Below are 19,175 nucleotides of genomic sequence, written 5' to 3'. Positions count from 1 at the left end.
AAACAACGGATACAGGAATCAACTCGATGTTCGGGCCCCAAACACTGGATACACTAGCTATGCGGGTCAGTGATAGAAATATATTGCTGACACCAACAGTACTTTTTAAACCCTGTCAATGGTTTCAACATGGATGGGAACACCTACTCAGCTAAATTAAACTCAATTGTATCAGTACAGAAAAAACCATTAACGACCGACGTCCACTCCTCCACTTCCAAAGGAAGAGGAAATGAAAAGAAAGAAAATAACGTTTCTCTTTTTTTAATACCAATAAAATTAATTAAAAAGAACTAAATAGTTTAAAAACAAAATACGAGCAGGGAGGGCACTTCTTAGAAAAAAGACGCACAGCTAACAAACATGACTTCTTCACTCTGCGGAAAATGAAGAACTGGGGTGTCGTGTGTCCTCGATGGTTGGGAAGGCACTCGGGCTTGCGCGGTAGCAGGCAGCCTGAAAGTTTTGAATGTCTTAAAGTGCCAATGCACTATTTACTGTCAATGCAGGGGTTCCGTGGATGACGTCACCCACATGTGAGAATATCTGCCTGCTGTCTCCTGTTACAGTAAGTAACTGTGCTATAAATGGAGTAGCTGCCTGTGTCCCTGTTGCGGTAAGTAACTGTGCTATAGATGGAGTAGTTGCCTGTTACGGTAAGTAACTGTGCTTTAAATGGAGTAGCTGCCTGTGTCCCATTCATCTTTGGAGACAGGAACCATTGCTTCAAAAGCCACCACAGTCTGGCATACATGATACAACAATTCTATATATGCATTTATGAGTTAATGGGTACAAACCTCTCCTTATCATGTTCAGATCCCATTGGTCAGAAGTAATTCATTACATTTATAGACCGCAAAATCTTCCAGATCGACGCAATTTACATAAGCAAGAGACTGTACAAATCAGTGAATTACAAAATTTGTGACGTAATCATTAATTTCCCCAAAATCTTACAAACAAAGATGTTTTCAATAGTTTTCGAAGTGCAGATAGGAGCCTGAGGTAGCAAACAAGATACATAACTCGAAGTCCTGACCGGCTGCCTGGAAAATTTCAGTCTAAGCCTTAAACATGAAACTAGCCTTTTATCCACTTAGACAAGCAGATCTCTAAGATCTCACCGTGTTTCTCTAGAGCAGGGATCTCAAAGTCCCTCCTTGAGGGCCGCAATCCAGTCGGGTTTTCAGGATTTCCCCAATGAATATGCATTGAAAGCAGTGCATGCACATAGATCTCATGCATATTCATTGGGGAAATCCCGAAAACCCGACTGCATTGCGGCCCTCAAGGAGGAACTTTGAGACCCCTGCTCTAGAGGCTCCAGTAGTCTTCTAACCTTGGGCACCTTGTTTTCAGATGAAACAAAAGGGCAATAACAAATCTAGGAACTGTGCACACTATAAAGAATTTCCTTTATCTGTGCAGTAAAGCATAGCTTCCTTCAAACTAATTCTTCCTGCCAACAAATGTGAAAAGACTCTCAGCTTGTCTTCTGGCAATCTCTGTGGCTTCACTTTTCTCAGATTTTGAACTATTTTCTCCAAGTCCTCTTGAAAGAGCTTATACCTTGAAGGGCAGCCTTCTAAGATAGGCCTTCAAGGATGTATCTGCAGATCAGTTTTCAAAGGCATGGAAGCTGCCTAGCTGAAATGAACACTGCTATATAACTGACCTAGGTTCTGTTAATGTCTCTTAACGAAGATCCTCCACATATGACAAGACCACATGTAGGTGAGCTATTTGCTTTGAGTTCTGATCATCCTTCTCCAAGCAACTGTCTTCATATTGAACCAAGCGCAAACATGCTCTAGATATATAGGCACTACAGATGACCACCTCAAGGCCCCCAACATTAATATCTCAAAACTATGATTAAAGCATACTGCTTTCTCAACAAATGTTGTTACCAAAGAATCCACCCTTGGCAACTTCAGTTTTTCTTTTTCTTCTGGGACCAAAGGGTAAACTTACCCATGGCACCCATGAGAAAGTTATACTGCCCGCGAATACTGTGCGCAATTCTGGTTGCCGCATCTTAACTAAAAATATAGCAGAATTAGAAAAGGTACAGAGAAGAGTGACAAAAAGATAAAAGGGATGGGACAACTTCCCTATGAAGAAAGGCTAAAATGGCTAGAGCTCTTCAGCCTGGAGAAGAGATGGCTCAGAGGAGATGTGATACAGATCTATAAAATAGTTAGTGGAATGGAATGGGTATACATAATTGCTTGTTTACTCTTTTCAAAAATACTAGGACTAGGGGGTATACAATGAAGCTACTGTACTTAGTACTAGAGAAAGTACTTTTTCACTCAACATGTAACAAAACTCTGGAATTTGTTGCCAGAGAAATGTGGCGAAAGCAGTTTAACATTGTTTTAAAAGGGTTCTGATAAAAAAAAGTCAATAAGCCACTATTCAGATTGACTTGGGGAAATCTACTGCTTATTCCTAGGAAAAGCAGCATAAAATCTGTTTTACTCCTTGGAATCTTGCCACTGGGTTGGCCACTGTTGGAAACAAGATAGTGGGCTTGATGAACCTTCGTTCTTTCCCAGTATGGCAACTTTTATGTTGGATCCTAGACCTCTCTTCCGCAAGGCTACTCAGCTAGATCACCAGAACTTTAACAAAGAGGCTAGGAGCTTTTCCACCAGACCACTTTGCTGAAAGGACTTTAACCTGTGTATTCTGGACTGATCTAGTTGAGAAAAAGGAAGCACTGTATTACTCCTTCAATCCAAACATACCCAAAAGAATTAAATATATAAATGTTTGAAAGGAAAATTTAAAATAAACTAAACACAAGTGGCAACTACAATCTGTGCCCTTTATTTAATTTTTGCACATAGGCTAGCTCATTTGAGTAACATGAAAACCTGTGAAATTACAAGATAATCTGTACCTTGCTTCAGCAGTAAACAAAAAAATATGGCTAAAGTTAAAACTAGGGCAGACTGTCTGCTAAAGCACTACACAGTATTACTAAGAAGAACAGATGCCTGGAAGAACTGTCAAATTTGAATGCATTTAATTAGATCACGTTCTTCTTACACAGATGAGCCAGCACTCATGAAAAATTATTTTCAAATCTGGAGAAGACTTAAGCTAACAACTTCTCTCTGAAGCTTAAGTTTCAAAGTTTATGTGTACTTATGTATATACATTATAGTACCTTACCTCTGCCCTTTTCAGCATTTCCCACTTATTGAGGATTTTCATTGCATAAATACGTTCAGTGCTCTTCATTTTAACCACTGCAACCTACAAAAAAAATGAAACTGAAAAATTAGGGAATTGTTTCAATACAGTCTTTACTAATATATAACATAAGATTTATTTAGCATTACTGTCACTGAATTCTGCACATCAATTCTTCCCATCTCGGACTATCAGTGCTAACCTTCACAACTCGTCACCTTCCCCTCCCCCCCAACCCAGGCGATCACTACCCATACATTTAGGAACCTTCAGACTATTGACCCTTACGTGCTTTCCACCACTGTCTTATCCCTCTTTTCAACTACTATGTCGCACAAGTCTGTCAATGAAGCTGTCCTCTCCTATAATTCTGTTCTCTCCTTCTATTGATACCCTCACTCCTCCCATTTCACATCCTTTAAAACGTGCCAAACCCCAGCCCTGGTTGACCCCCACCAAGCTGCTGAACATCCTTGGCTTAAATCCCATATGTGTGCCGACTTCATACACTTCAAATTCATGCTGACGTCCTTCCAATCTGCCCTCTCGCTTGCTAAACAAGAACACTACACCATTTAACCAACTCTCTTCATGCCAACCCTCATTGCTCTTTGCCACACTCAACTCTCTACTCAAAGTACCCCCATCCCCTCCTCACTTCCCCCCCAGACGATGACAGAGTTCTTCTATGACAAGATTCACAAGATCCACTTTAAATTCTCAGCCAAATCACCTCCCCCACCACCCTCTCCAGCTGTCCACTCTGCCAGCTGCCCTTCAAAAACCCCTGTCACCTTTTCTGAAGTCACGAAGAAGAAACTGCTCATCTTCTCTCTTCATCCAAACTCAACACCTATTCTTCTAATCAGATTCCCACCTGCTTACTTGGAGCTATCGTTCCCACTGTCATCCCTCCAATCTAGCACATCCTCAATCTATCACTCTCCACTGCAACAGTTACTGATATCTTCAAACATGCCGTAGTTATACCTCATCTCAAAAAACCCTCACTAGACCCCCACATCCCCCTCTAACTATTGCCCCATTTCTTTCCACTCCTTCTTATCCAAACTACTCAAATGTGCTGTCTACTGCCACTGCCTGGACTTTCTTTTTTCTCATGATAATCTTGACCTGTTTCAATCGGGCTTTCGCTCTCTCCATGCTACAGAAACTGATCTTGCTAAAGCCAAATCCAATGCCTATCCTCATCCTTCTCAATATTTCTGTTGCCTTTGATACTGTTGACCACTGCTCCTCGATATGCTATCCTCACTGAGATTCCAGGATTCTGTTCTCTCCTGGTTTTCTTCTTCTCTCTCCTATCGCATTTTCAGTGTAACAGTGGATCCTCCTCCACAACCATCTCACTGTCTATTGGTGTACCTCAAGGCTCTGTCTTGGGCCCTCTCCTCTTCTCCATATATACCCTGCTCTCTCGGTACACTGATCTCCTCCCATAGTTTTCAATATCACCTCTATGTTGATGACTCTCAAATCTTCCTCTCCACACTAGATATCTCTATAGGAATCCAGGCCCATATCTCAGCCTGCCTGTCTGACATTGCTACTTGGATGTCTCACTGCCATCTAAAACTGAATTCCTTACCTTTTTACCTAAACTCACCTCATCCCTCCCACTGTTCTCTATTTCTGTAGATAACACTCTCCTCCTCCCTGTCTCTTCAGCTCGCAACCTCAGGGTGATCTTTGACTCCTCCATCTCCATTTCCACTCAGATCCTTCTCTCACCCCTTCAATCTGTTCAAAATGCTGTTGCATGACTCATCTTCTGTGAGAGAAGCCATGCTCTCATTACCCCTCTCTCAAATCACTTCATTGACTCCCCAACCACTTCCGAAATTAGTTTAAACTCTTCTTATTGACTTACAAGTGTATTCACTCTGTAGCTCCTGAATATCTCTCCTCACTCATCTCCCTCATGTTCCCTCCCGTGAACTTCATTCATTGGGTAAATCCCTCTTATCTGTTTCCTTTACCTCCTTCACTAGACTCTGTCCCTTCTTTCTTGCCACGCCATATGCCTGGAACAGGTTGCCAGAGTCAATACATCATGCTCTGTCTCTAGCAGTATTCAAATCCAAACTAAAAAAGTCCACTTCTTTGAAGATACTTTCAAATCTTAATTCCCACTCGCTATCAAGAAAGATAACTATACCTGTTGTATCATTCCTTCCACCAAAAACTTTCCAACCCTGAGAAGCCCTGTCTGTCCTAATTAGACTGTAAGCTCTTCTGAGCAGGGATCATCTACTGACTATTAAATGTACAGCACTGCGTACGCCTTTCAGCACTACAGAAATGCTAAATAGTAGTAGTAACAAGCACAGTGATTTATAAGAGGAATATGATATTGAGAAATAGCAAAATTGAACAAATGGCAAAATTCATCTGGTCTTCATTCAGCACTGGTCTACATTTACTTTCTCTGGAATGAAATAGCAGAAGTACAAAGGTCTTGGTTAAAAAAAAATAAAATAAAACTTAAAGGCTGGAACAATGTTGTGCGTCTTGGGAGGAGGAAATGTTGCTGGTAAGCATCAGATTCTTTCCTTTGACAGCACAGTGAAATACCATTAAATGCCAAGGACAAGCCATGTTTGTACACAACGCCTCCAGCTACTACAGTGGCATTCAATAAAAGTGCACAGAGGAAAAGCTGCTGCCAAAGGGAGAAAGAGAAATAATAAAAAAGTTGATTTCAAAAGCTGGCCAAGGAAACCATGAATGGAAAGTCAAAAATATTTACTTATAAAAGACCATTTCCATTCTGGGAAATATTTTATTTAGATAAAATAGAAATCTGAGGCCACCACTGAATAGGATACAATTGGCAGATCAAAGTCCTAATTTCTAAAGATTTGTATTCAGTATTTATGGATCTGATTTATATAGAAACATGACAGCAAATAAAGGCCAAATGGCCCATCTAGTCTCCCCTTTCACAGTAACCATTATCTCTTTCTCTCTCTGAGAGATTCCACGTGCCTATCCCAGGCCCTCTTGAATTCAGACACAGTCTTTGTTTCCACCACCTCTTCTGGGAGACTGTTCCATGCATTTACCACCCATTTCCTCTGATTATTCCGAAGCCTCTTAACTTCATCCTATGTCATGTCATTGCAGAGTTTCCTTTCAAATGAAAGAGACTCGACTCATGCACATTTACATTATGTGGGTATTTAAACAACTATCCTCCTGCCTTTCCTCCAAAGTATACAGATTGACATCTTTAAGTCTGTCCCCATACACCTTATCACGAAGACCACACACCATTTTAGTAGCCTTCCTCTGGACCGACTCCATCCTTTTTATATCTTTTTGAAGGTATGGCCTCCAGAATTGTACACAATATTCTAAATGAGGTCTCACCAGAGTCTTATACAAAGGCATCAATACCTCCTTTTCCCTACTAGCTATACCTCTCCCTATGCAACCTAGCATCCTTCTAGCTTTCGCCGTCACCTTTTCAACCTGTTTGGCCACCTTAAGATCATCACATACAATCAAACACAAGTCCCGCTCTTCCATCACACACATAAGTTCTTCACTCCCTAAACTGTACCGTTCTCTTGGGTTTTTGCAGCCCAAATGCATGACCTTGCATTTCTTAGTATTAAATTTTAGCTGCCAAATTTCAGACCATTCTTCAAGCTTCGCCAGGTCTTTCTCCATGTTATTCACACCATCCAGCGTGTCTACTCTTATTGCAGAGTTTGGTATCATCCGCAAAGAGGCAAATCTTACCCGACAACCCTTCAGCAATATAATTTATAAAAATGTTAAAAAGAACAGAACCTTGAGGCACCATTGGTAACATCCCTTTCCTCAGAGCGATCTCCACTGATCACCACCCTCTTGTCGCCTTCCATTCAACCAGTTCCTGACCAGCCCGTCACTTTGTGGCCCATCCCAAGGGCATTCAGTTTAATTGACGTCTGTGTGGAACACTGTCAAAGGCTTTGCTAAAATCTAAATATACCACATCTAGCACACATCCTTTATCCAATTCTCTGCATCAAATGGTAAAGAATCTATTAAATACGGAAAATGCCATCCTATAATTAGATGAAGATGCTGATTTTTTTTTTACTCAAAACAATAGTTTTTAAACTGTATAAAATCTAACAAAAAACATTTTAATTCTAGTTTCTATAGACTCTACCAAGCAAGAAGTGGGCAGAGGAAGGAAGATTAAATTTCTGGTTGGAGCACTTAACATGCCCCCTTTACAACTGTTTCTTTTGGAAATCATTACACTTCAACGCCCTATTGAAAAGCAACTGAAAACTAAGTTTAATCTGATTTTGTAATGGATATGAAGCATGAGTGGAGCATAAGAGAGTGGTGGGACTGTAGGTAAGCAGGTGGAATTGGGGACTTTACACAAATGTGTGTATTTGCATCCTTAAGTGCAAAAGTGTGTGGGGGTATGCAGGGCTGTGGAGTCGGTAGATAAATGTTCCAACTCCGACTCCTCAGTTTTTTGTACTTCAGACTTCGACTCCGACTCCAGGTACCCGAAATTTCCTCCGACTACGACTCCGCAGCACTGGTTAATTTTCAGATCGTTAAAATGGAATGTCAAGTTGAGAGAAATGAGCATTTTCGACACCACCTTCTTTTTGCTTTTAATCAAGGTTCTAAGGCCGCAGAAGCTGCTCGCAACATTTGTGCTGTGTATATAGTGGATGCTATAGCTGAAAGAATCGCTCGTGATTGGTATGCCAAGTTCAAAAATGGAGTCGGTAGATAAATGTTCCGACTCCGACTCCTCAGTTTTTTGTACTTCTGACTCCGACTCCAGGTACCCGAAATTTCCTCCGACTCCAACTCCACAGCCCTGGGGGTATGTATGACCATGTAAGGATTTGAGCTTGTATTTGTGACTACAAATACAACTAACTTTGTTTTGTTGTTTTTTTTAGGTCAAAATTTTTATTGTTTTCAAGAATGATACAAACAACATCCAGAAATCCTAGAAAAGTACAGTCAATATCATCATCATGAATTTAACTTTTTGATGGTTGATTTAAAAAAAAAACAAAAAAAAAAACTGTGACACTGAATGCCAGGGGTTTACTTTAAACTTACCAATGAAGTGTCAGCTCTTATTCAAAGAACTGATGTCTGCAAGCAGATGTGGCTTTTATTAAGAGACATCTGCTGCCATGCCACAAAAAACTCTGCAATCGTAAGTATCTCCTTTATTTTGCTTCCAATAAATGTTCTAAGAAAACTATAGGGATACTGATAGCATTAGATAACCCAACATTTTACTGTATTTGCTATATTTTCTCCCATCTGCATCTTTGCTTTCTTTACTATTTTTAACAGCTTCCCTTAGCATTTACAGATATTTATTTTAAAATTTAATATACCGCCTGTTACCAAGCAGTTTCCAATTAAACATACATATAATTAAGGCAAATATCATTACGAAGACAAGAACATCTTACTTTACATCTTCTTTACTAACTGCTAAGAGAGATTACATAAATGTATTAACAAATAAATGTTTTCAGCAACTTCTTGAAATTTACACGATTAGCAGAGTCGCAAGATCCCTGTTAGTGTATTCCACTCCAGCTATTGAGACCCTTGTAGCCCTCATCACAGTATAGTGCACTCCCAATTCCCTAGTCATTGTCAATCTCATCCCACCCTCAGACCTCAACATTTTTCCTGGTCAATATATTTCAAGAAATGTTTGAAAATACACTGGGGCCATCTGATATAGAGCTGTTTATCACTAGCTCTTAACTTTGTTAATTCTGCTCAATCTGTAGTATCTTTTAATCATTGTTAACCGCATAAAACTTCATGGTCCTGCGGTATATAAACTGTTATTATTATTATTATATAAAACTTGATGTACTATTGATAACACCTTATATTGCACTCTCTACTGTACTGGAAGCCAGTGTAACCGTTTCAAAATGGGTATAAAATGGGTTATTCTCAAGACCCTAGTAATTAGCCTCGTGAATGAATTAAACAACTATAATACCTTACATTTTGTCTTTGCTATTCCGAGATAAAGCAAGTTGCAATATTAACCCTTGCACTACTTATCTGTAAAGGAAAAGAGATCAGTTTTTATAAACTACCTTTACAGCATATGGTTCACCTGACTGAGGGTTGTTTATTGGATTTGTGCAGACTAGTGCTGTGCGATTCAGGGAAAAATATTTCACTTCGATTCAATTCACTATCAATGGCAGAGTTTTTTAAGTTTAAACATTTTATTTAACCATCCCCAAAGCTTCTCCAGCCCCCTCCAAATTCTCAGCTTCTCCAAAGCAAATCATGCTTCTCAGCGTCCCCAAAGCAAAACATTCCCAAAGTAAATCATCCCCAAAGCTTCCCCAGTCTCCCTGCCCAATTCTCAGCTTCCCAAGCCCCAAAGCAAATCATCCCCTAAGCTTCCTCAGCCCCCCTACCCAATTTTAAGCTTCCCCAGCCCCCTGCCCAATTCTCATACTTACACTGTGGAATTGCGGGGAGGAGAGGAGAAATACTTCCATGGCACAAAAGAGAAAGGACCCAGCCAAAAAATAAAAATATCACCTTTGCTGCCGCCAGCACCAATCTGCACGAGGTCCGCTCGGCACTCCCAAATCCTTTCTTCTGATGGATCTTCCGGTTTCACAGCAGCAGAGGGTAAGCCTGAATGTGTCTCGGGGCCAACTTTGAATTGGTGAGTCCGTTTTTTCTTAACAACGAATCAATTCGAATCAGAAATCGGGCAGCACTAGTGCAGACACTATTGTTTTAAATTTTTGATTGTTCACTATACTGTGTATCTGAATAAATGATACCTATCCTTTGATTTTATAATTTGGAGCTCCTTTCTGTCCGTTGATTTTAGAATGTAAACTGTCTTGACCTTTTAGAAAGGTGGTATAGTAAGTCTTACAATAAACAATACTTTTGAGAACCAAAGAGCCTTCTTTTCCTCTTCTTTTTATTTACTCTTAACAAAATGGTTACTCCTAAAATGCCACCTTTCAGTTTTCTCACTGCTTCTCGATTTCCCCAGATGTTCCCATCTAGTTAACTCCTCCTTGAGGTGTTGTTTCATCTTTTTTTGAAGTCTAGAAACTTCATTTTTATATTAATATGAAAGCATAAAATCTGGTGATCATTGTATGTTAGCTGTTAACCAGAAATACACTTCCCATTTGTAAGTTGTTAACCAGAAATACTCTTCCCATTTGTAAGCACCAGATCCAATATGGGCCAATCCTTTGTGATTTCAGTACCAACTGCTGGAACAGTTCTCCCTATAGAAAATAAAGGATCTCCTTAATTCTAGATGACCTTGCAACAGGGATGTCCCCGTCAACATTTGGCATATTAAAAACACCTATTAGTAGTACTTCCCCTTTTCATAGCTATATTTTGATTGTCTTCAAGTAAATCTTTGTCCACTGCTGCTTGTAAAGGAGGCTAGTCCATCACAAATAGATTTTCTATTCCCTCTTTTCAGATTAACCCACAATGGCTCCTCCTTCCCCTGGACGCAGGTGAGAATGAGCAAGCAACTCAAAATGTATTGGAGAGTGAAAGTGGACAAGCCCTGAAGAAATGGTTTTTACCATGAAACGTTGGCTATCACTTAAATATCACTTGTTTCCATGCAATATAGAGATAGCAGCCGACTCAGTCCTGCACAAACAACTGAATGTGGTAATTGAACATTCCCCTCGGAAGATTTTTTGTCAATGATGTGGGTGGAGGAGGTTTGAGCATTTATGCCCTACCTAAACAAAAACCTGAGGCTTTTTCTTCCATGGCGATAGTGCTCTCAAACCAGTTAGTGGAGCATTTATACTATTTATTTCCTCATTCCCCTGTAAATCACAAAATTCTGTCACTTTGAAATTATCTTTAACACTGCTCCTCCTCCCTTTCTTCCTACCCTGTCCTGCCTGAATAGACTGTAGCCCAGTATAACAATAATATCCCAGTCATGGTTCTCAATGAACCATATCTCTGTGACTGCCACCAAATGTAAGTCAACCTCTTCTATCACAGCATCTAAATCCAGAACCTTATTTCCCATACAAAGGGTATTATTAGTATATACTGCCTTTCAGATGTTTCCCCATTTCTTTAGAAGTATTCAATATTTTATTTACCTGGGAGCTTTGTTCACCCATCTCCAATTATTCTAGTTTAAAGCCCTCTTCAGTAGGTTAGCCAACTCTACTTGGAAAATACTTCAACCCTTCTTTGGTAAGTGAACCCCATCACTGATCAATATCCCTTGGAAAATCATCGCACGGTCCAGGAAGCCAAAATACATACAAGGACACAATACACATAAGCATATATTCACGTCATAATGCAAGGGATCTCTGCCTTGGCCTTTACAGGAAGAATTGACAAGATTATTACCTCTGCACCCATATGCTTTACCCCCATCTCCCAGAGCCATGAAGTCACTGACATCTCCCAGAACAAGAAGAACACTGACATCATTCACATACCCACCACTCAAGGGTACTCACCGCAAAAAGCTTTATGATAGCCTCCTGGCAACACATGCTGCAAAACTCGAACCTTCCATCACCAGATTGTTAACCACAACATCAGACCTCAAGACATTCCGTAAAGAAATCAAAACACTGCTGTTCAAAAAATATATACAATCTACCTAACCTCCCTCACCCCATCCCCCAAGAAACCAAAACACTGCCGTCCAAAACATCTTCCGATGTTATTAAGTCTTTACTATCATTCTGTTATTAAGTCTCTATCCTCAAACTGTATTCTCTATTGTCATGTACCATCCTGGAAATGTCCAGTTCTCTTCTTATGTAATCCGCTTTGAACCGCAAGGTACAAGCGGAATAAAAATCACTAATGTAATGTAATGTAATGTAATATCTAGCAGTATTATTTATGTCAACATGGAGGAGTAATATCAGATAATGGTCATTAGTTTGATGAGCTTCAGCAAACCCTCTGTAACATCTTGAATCTTGGCACCAAGCTGACAGCATACCTCCCAAACATCATGTCAGGTTGGTAGATGGACACTTCTGGTCCCCTCAGAAGGGTATCAGCCAACACCAGTACCTTTCTCTTCATAGTGATCAGTGATCCGGTATATTTGGAGATTTTGAGCTTTGGCTCTTCCTGTTTCTGGGATGTTATCACCTCATTCACTTCCATTTTACAGAATTGTTATTTCTGATGCAGCCATTTGGACATAATATGGCCATGTTAGGTGTTTGAGAATAAAGTTTAATAAAGTGTGTTCACAACATAACGACAGTGATTTTACCTTTTTATGTTTTCTGGGACTATTTCACTTGTTTCCGGTGGTCTCTCCATTTGTTTCTCCATTTTTTCGTTTGTTCAGTCATTTGACTTGATTAACAGATTTTTTTTTTCAGGGTCAACAGAGTTATTATTTAGAAGGCAGCTCATTTAAACTAGTTTGGAAAAAAAACCTAGTCTTTTATAGGATGGAGATCTGGACAAAGTTCACCCAATGGTCAACCTATGATTACATAAGAACAAAAGAATAGCCATACTAGTTCAGATCAGCAATCACAAGTACCAGGCAGAATCCCATAGTAGCAAAAGTCCATGTTACTGATCACAGACAGCAATGTCTTCCCCCATGTCTAATTTAATAGCTGACTATGGATTTTTCACCAAGAACTTGTCCAAACAGTTTTTAATCCCAGATATGCTAACTGCTTTTACCAAACCCTCCAGCAATGAGTTCCATAGCTGAACTATTCACTGAGTGAAAAAATATTTTCTCTTATTCATTTTAAATCTATTATCATGTAATTTCACTGAGTTCCCCCTAATCTTTGTACTTTTTGAAATAGTAAAAAATTGACTTACTTTTACCCATTCTACATCATTCAGGACTTTTGAGATCTCTATCATAACACCTCTCAGTCTTTTCTTTTTTCAAGCCTAAGAGCCCTAACGTCTTTAGTCTTTCCACATAGGAAAGGTTGGAGAGGTTCAGAATCAATTGAAGGATTTTGTTTGTAATCTTAGAAACATAGAAACATGATAGTAGATCAAGGCCAAATGGTACATCCAGTCTGCCAATCCGCAGAATCCACTATATCCTCCTCTCCCTAAGAAATCCCTTGTGCCTGTCCCACGCTTTCTTGAATTCAGACAATGTCTGTCTCCACCACCACCCCTACCAGGAGACTATTCCATGCATCTACCACCCTTTCTGTGAAAGATTACTCCTGAGCCCAGTGTTCTCCCCAGGGCCTTTCAGCCGGGCGCTCCGCCCAGCTAATTTAGATGAGCGCCCGGCTGTAATCTCGATCGCAATCCTGCTGCTGCTACCGCCTTCTGCTCAACATTTAAAAAAAACAACCCTTCTCACCAGCTTGGAGATTTACCGGGCTGACTCGGCACAGCCTGAATCGCAGGAGCCTGACTTTTTTTTTTTTTTTTTTTTAAGTTTTTAACGCCAGCAAGTGACTTGAACCCATGCTCCGGGGCTCTAACATATGCATGCCGCTTCTCTCCGAAACCGGAAGTCACGTCCTGAGGGAGGAAGAGAAGGGAAGTCGGCATGCACACGCCCCGGAGCATGGGTTCGCTATAGGAGACAGGTCAGCTTACAACTTGCTCTTGCTTGCTTCGGGCTTTCTTCGCTGCCGGATCCTGCCTACTTTCTGTTTCCGAAAGTAGGCAGGACCCGGCAACGAGGAAAGCCCGAAGTAAGCAAGAGCAGCGAGTTGTAAGCTTCCTTCCGTTGCTGACTTATGGAAGATAGGTCAGCGATGGAAGGAAGCTTACAACTTGCCTTAGTCCAGCCCTGCACAACATGCGGCCCAAAACGGATCTCACTGCCGATATGGCTCTCACTCCGTTCTCCTTTGAAGATCAGCTCAGGAGGCAAAATTTAGCCCGAGATCAGACGAATATTAAAGGGCATTTGAAGGCATCTGAGCAGATTGAGAACACGTCCTGTTTTCCAATGCCTAAAAATACCACCTTGTCTAATGTAATCGCTGATCAGATCCTTAAAAGTGATGCAACTATGTATGCTGGACCGTCTCCTCCAATAAACAGAGCTTTAAAGCCTGCAACCATACAGAACCAGATGGTCAAAGGGCTCCGAAGTGTAGTATTGCCAAGGGATCTGTCTCACAAGTTTCTGACGCTGGCAGATGTAAGCACAGCACATGAAATAGAGACTTGTGGCATTCTGTGTAGAAAGCTGATGCATAATGAATTTACTATTACCCATGTAATAGTGCCAAAGCAGTCTGCTGGACCAGAGTACAGTACAGTGATATGGATAATGTGGAAGAATTATTCAGTGTTCAAGATCAACATGATCTCCTCACAGAAGAAAGACGGAGAGAAAGAGAGAGGCCTAGACTAAAGGGGAAAGACAGGAGGCAGATAATGGCGAGGGGGGAAGACAGAAGGGAAGGAGATAGAGATGTCAGACCATGGGGTGGAGTGGGAAGGAAGGAAGGAAAGGAGAAGAGAGAGATGCCAGAGCATAGGGGTGGAGACAAAAAATGGAGAGGGGTTGAAGCTGAAATAAATCATGTACAAAGGAGAGAAAGGACACAGGATATAGAGTTTATTGAAGGGACATAGAAAGAAGGAAAATACCATATGGAACAGAGAGAGGGCAGACACTGGATGGAAAAGGCAATTTTGGGAGGGAATAAACCCCTTTCCTCAGGTCAGGACAGGATACCATAACAGCTGTATACTGTACTGTCTTGAAGACAGATTTGGCCTCTGAAAGCTAATTGAAAAATGGATTAGTCCAATAAAATGGTATTTTCATATTTCTCATTATTTTATTTCTATTTGTTAATTAGTAAAGTGGTGACTTATGTAGAAGTTTTTTTCAAATTTACATCTACTGTCTTTATATTTTGCACAGTATTAGGAGACATGTGTCACTGTTTCTGTGGTGTTGCATTGTATGCAGAGTCTGGCTTCTTGGTTCAGTTTAACTTTTGACTACATATTTCTATTTTTAGTTTGTGATTATTCCATATTGGGCGAGGGTGTATCTGTGTTCTGTGTGTATGAAAAGGACAAGGCTTTCTGTTAGCATCGACTACAGGATCAATCGACTGTGTAGGATCTGGTTTGTTTAGTTTTACAATGCATGTGTTGGTGTTCTAGTGCTCACTGCAGTGTTTAAGATGCTGCCTTTTCCTAGATGCACCCTTATTGTGTGACTCATGGATTATTACTAAAAAGATATTTTTTTATATAGAGGAGGGGGTTGTAAAAAAAATGATTAGCACTGGCTGTCATATATACTAGGTACACCACTGGATTTAATGACTCTATTCTAACTTTACTGTTGACGTAGGTGTTGTCCCCCCCAACACACAGACACACATTATAAAGAATTAAATTAAAGTTGTATTATCATCAAGTAGCTTTCAAATGACATTATAAGCAAATAAAAATAAAATATTTTTAATACATTGCTAATTATTACCTGCATCTTTACCTATACTGTTTTGCCCTAGCTCTTACTTTGCACTATAGCAAAATAAAAAAGAAGCAGATAAAGATCAATCACACAGGTGCCCTTCAAGGCTCAGTAACACCTCTCCATAAATTATGTGGAAGAGGTCTGGAAGTGGGGATAGCATCTATTTCATATCCTCAGTGAGACCTCAGGAAGGAACCTAGTGATCAAAACATTATTAGAGGTGTTGTACAGCCATTTCTTGTATGACTGGATGAGCTATATTGATCTTTTTTTTTAGTTGTTTAAATTCATGCAGAAATAAATGGTTAGATTGAACCTAATGACTTCATTAACGCATTTCCCTTTTTTAAACCTCTATACTATTTGAAAGAGGGTGAATATCTAATTATTCACTTCTAGAATTGGATACTTCTTAAATTTAGTAAAAATATTCTGGCACAAGTGTCAAAACTTAAAAAAGGAAGTCATATCGAGCATTGGAAAATAATAATAATTAACTAATAAAAATAGTATACATTTAATTTTCCCCACTACCAAATTTCCCCGCCCCGCCCACCTGGCTACTTTTTCATGCCACCCGGCTGGAAAAAATTTCTGGGGAGAACACTGGAGCCTATCACCTCTTAATGCTCTCATTCCAGAGCTTCCTTTCAAATGAAAGAGACTTGCCTCATTCGCTTTTATGCCACGTAAGTATTTAAACTTCTATATCTCCCTCTCCCGCCTTTCCTCCAAACTATACATATCGAGATCTTTAAATCTGTCCCCATACTCCTGATGACAAAGACCACCAAACATTTTAGCAATCTTCTACTGGACTGACTCATTCCTGTTTATATCTTTTGAAGGTGCAGTCTCCAGAATTGTACACAATATTCTAAATGAGATCTCACCAGAGCTTATATAGGGTCATCAATACCTCCTTTTTCCTACTGGCCATACTTCTCCTTAATAAATTAACCAAATGTAATACTTCTCCTTATGCACCCTAGTATCCTTCTAGCTTTCGTCGTCGCCTTTTCAACCTATTTGGACACCTTAAGATCATCACATACTATCACACCCAAATACTGCTTCTCTTTTGAGAACAAAAAGTTCTTCACTCCCTAAACTGTACAATTCCCTCAGTATTTTGCAGTTCAAATGCATGACCTTGCATTTCTTAGCATTAAATCTTAACTGCCAAATTTCAGAACATTCTTCAAACTTCACTAGGGCCTTCCTCATGTTATTTACCCCATCAGCGGTATCTACTCTATTGGTATCATCTGCAAAGAGGCAAGCCCTTCAGCAATATCACTTACAAAAATGTTAAAAAGAACAGGCCCAAAAACTGAACCTTGAAGCACACCATTGGCAACATCCCTTTCCTCAGTGCAATCTCCATTAACCGCTACCCTCTGTCACCTTCCACTCAACTAATCAGTGCAATCTCCATTAACCACTATCCTCTGTCACCTTCCATTCAACCAGCTCCTGACCCAGTCTGTCATTTTGGGGCCCATACAAAGGGCACTCAGTTTATTTATTAGATGCCTCTTTGAAACACTGTCAAAGACTACTAAAATCTAAATACACCACATATTGTGCGCTCTCTCCGTCCAATTCTCTGGTCACCTAGTCAAAGAAATTGATCAGTTTTGTCCTAAAAGACCTGCCTCCATTGAATCCATATTGCCTCTGGTCCTCCACTGGTAATCCACTGAATTCCAGAAACATCACTATTCTCTGTTTTAAAAGTGTTTCCTTTAATTTTCTTAAAACAGAAAGACTTTCCAGCCTGTAGTTCTCTACATCTTACTTCCACTTTTATGGAGAGGGACCACATCCACCCTTCTCCAGTCCTCCAGTACTACTCTTGGTAGTGTAATAAATTTCTATCTTATTATGGAACAGCATACTGGGAAATTGCTACTCAATACCTTTGGCTTACAATAAAATTACAATCTGGTGGGTCATTATCTGATGACCACTCAAGATGGGTAGCCCAGTTGGTTATCATGCATGCTATTAGGGGTATAGGTGAAAAATCTACCTCCCTACTGCTTATTATCTAGCTGTTTGGAGATTCATGCCATATGTATTGCAGTATTGTAAGTTTTTCCGACAATGAGAGCTGTGGTATTTTGCTATTGAGCCACTGATAATTTTATTATAATGTACCATTTTAAAAATATTTATTTTACTTATGATCTTTTGTCTTGTTTCTTAGACTTTAAGCTTTGATTGTTCTAAAAGTGGTTTGGTTAAAAAACCTAAAATGTATTATGGTGGTCCTAAACATACAATCAACAAGCAAATAGCAAAATCCTACCAAAAATGACCTGTGTAGTCTATTCTAAAGAGGGTAGGAAAAGTCTGATTTTGAGCACTCCACTCTATTCAGTGGAACACCATACTTAGGTGAAATAGGTCAGTTCCAACTCTACTCAATGGCATAAAAACTTCTCCCTCTACAAAATTATTTTTTCAAAACAAATTCTATATGTATTGGTCTATTATATCTCCTCATATTCATTCATATAGATAGAAACATGATGGCAGATAAAGGCCAAATAGCCCATCTAGTCTGCCCATCCCCAGTATTCATTCTCTCTTTCTCTCTCTGAGAAATCCCATGTGTCTATCCCACGCCTTCTTGAATTCAGACAGTCTCTGTCTCTACCACTTCTTCATCATGTCAACATCCGCACAGCTGCGACCTGTCAGTGGAGGGATCCAGGAGGAGCGGGGAGAAGATATAAGTACATAAGTACATAAGTAGTCGCCTCCGCCGGGGCAGACCAGAGGTCCATCCAGCCCAGCGGTCCGCTCACGCGGCGGCCCACCAGAAATGCTGACCAAGAGGAAAGTCATCTACGCTGGCTGACTTCCTACAAGACATGCCTCTCGTCGCGAGAGGCACATCCTATAGGCAGTCAGCCAGTGTGGACGACTCTCCTCCTCGCCAGTGTGCCATGGCACACATTTTGCGATACACTGCTCTAAAGTATACATATTGAGATCTTTAAGTCTGTCCCTATATGCCTTATGATGAAGACCACGCACCATTTTAGTAGCTTTCCTCTGGACCGACTCCAACCTTTTTATCTCTTTTTGAAATATTGTACACAATATTCTAAATGAGGTCTCACCAGTCTTATACAGGGGCATCAATACCTCCTTTTTCCTACTGGACAGATCTCTTCCTATGCACCCTAGCATCCTTTTAGCTTTCGCCTTTTCAACTTGTCACCTTTTCAACTTGTTTGGCCATCTTTTCTTTCTTTTGTTATATATTTTTCAATTTGTTCACTTATTTCAAATTCATCAACCAGCTTTAGTGTTATCAAAAGACAACATATCTCAGTGAAATCTTTTGATATCACAGAGCCACTGCTTCTATATCATTTCTTCTTCTTAGAGCCACCACTTCTTTTGAGAGCCAGACACAATCTGATTTTAGTTTGAATATCCAACTAAAATCTGT

The 19,175-nt window shown here is 40.0% G+C and overlaps 1 protein-coding gene across 3 annotated transcripts in view; it reads right to left on the bottom strand.

Annotated features, from left to right (window-relative positions):
• Window positions 1-19,175, bottom strand: part of CDC42BPB (CDC42 binding protein kinase beta) — a 344,482-nt gene that overhangs the window by 283,265 nt on the left and 42,042 nt on the right. For all 3 annotated transcript variants that reach the window (XM_033950846.1, XM_033950844.1, XM_033950845.1), the window contains exon 3: window positions 3,187-3,270. In XM_033950846.1, coding sequence (XP_033806737.1) covers window positions 3,187-3,270 — 84 coding nt within the window. The remainder of the gene's footprint in view (window positions 1-3,186; window positions 3,271-19,175) is intronic.

This window comes from Geotrypetes seraphini, chromosome 7 (genome assembly GCF_902459505.1).
Source record: "Geotrypetes seraphini chromosome 7, aGeoSer1.1, whole genome shotgun sequence".
Lineage (NCBI taxonomy): Eukaryota > Metazoa > Chordata > Amphibia > Gymnophiona > Dermophiidae > Geotrypetes > Geotrypetes seraphini.
Note: the sequence above shows the minus strand (reverse complement) of the source record. Positions and strands in the feature narration are given on the sequence as shown.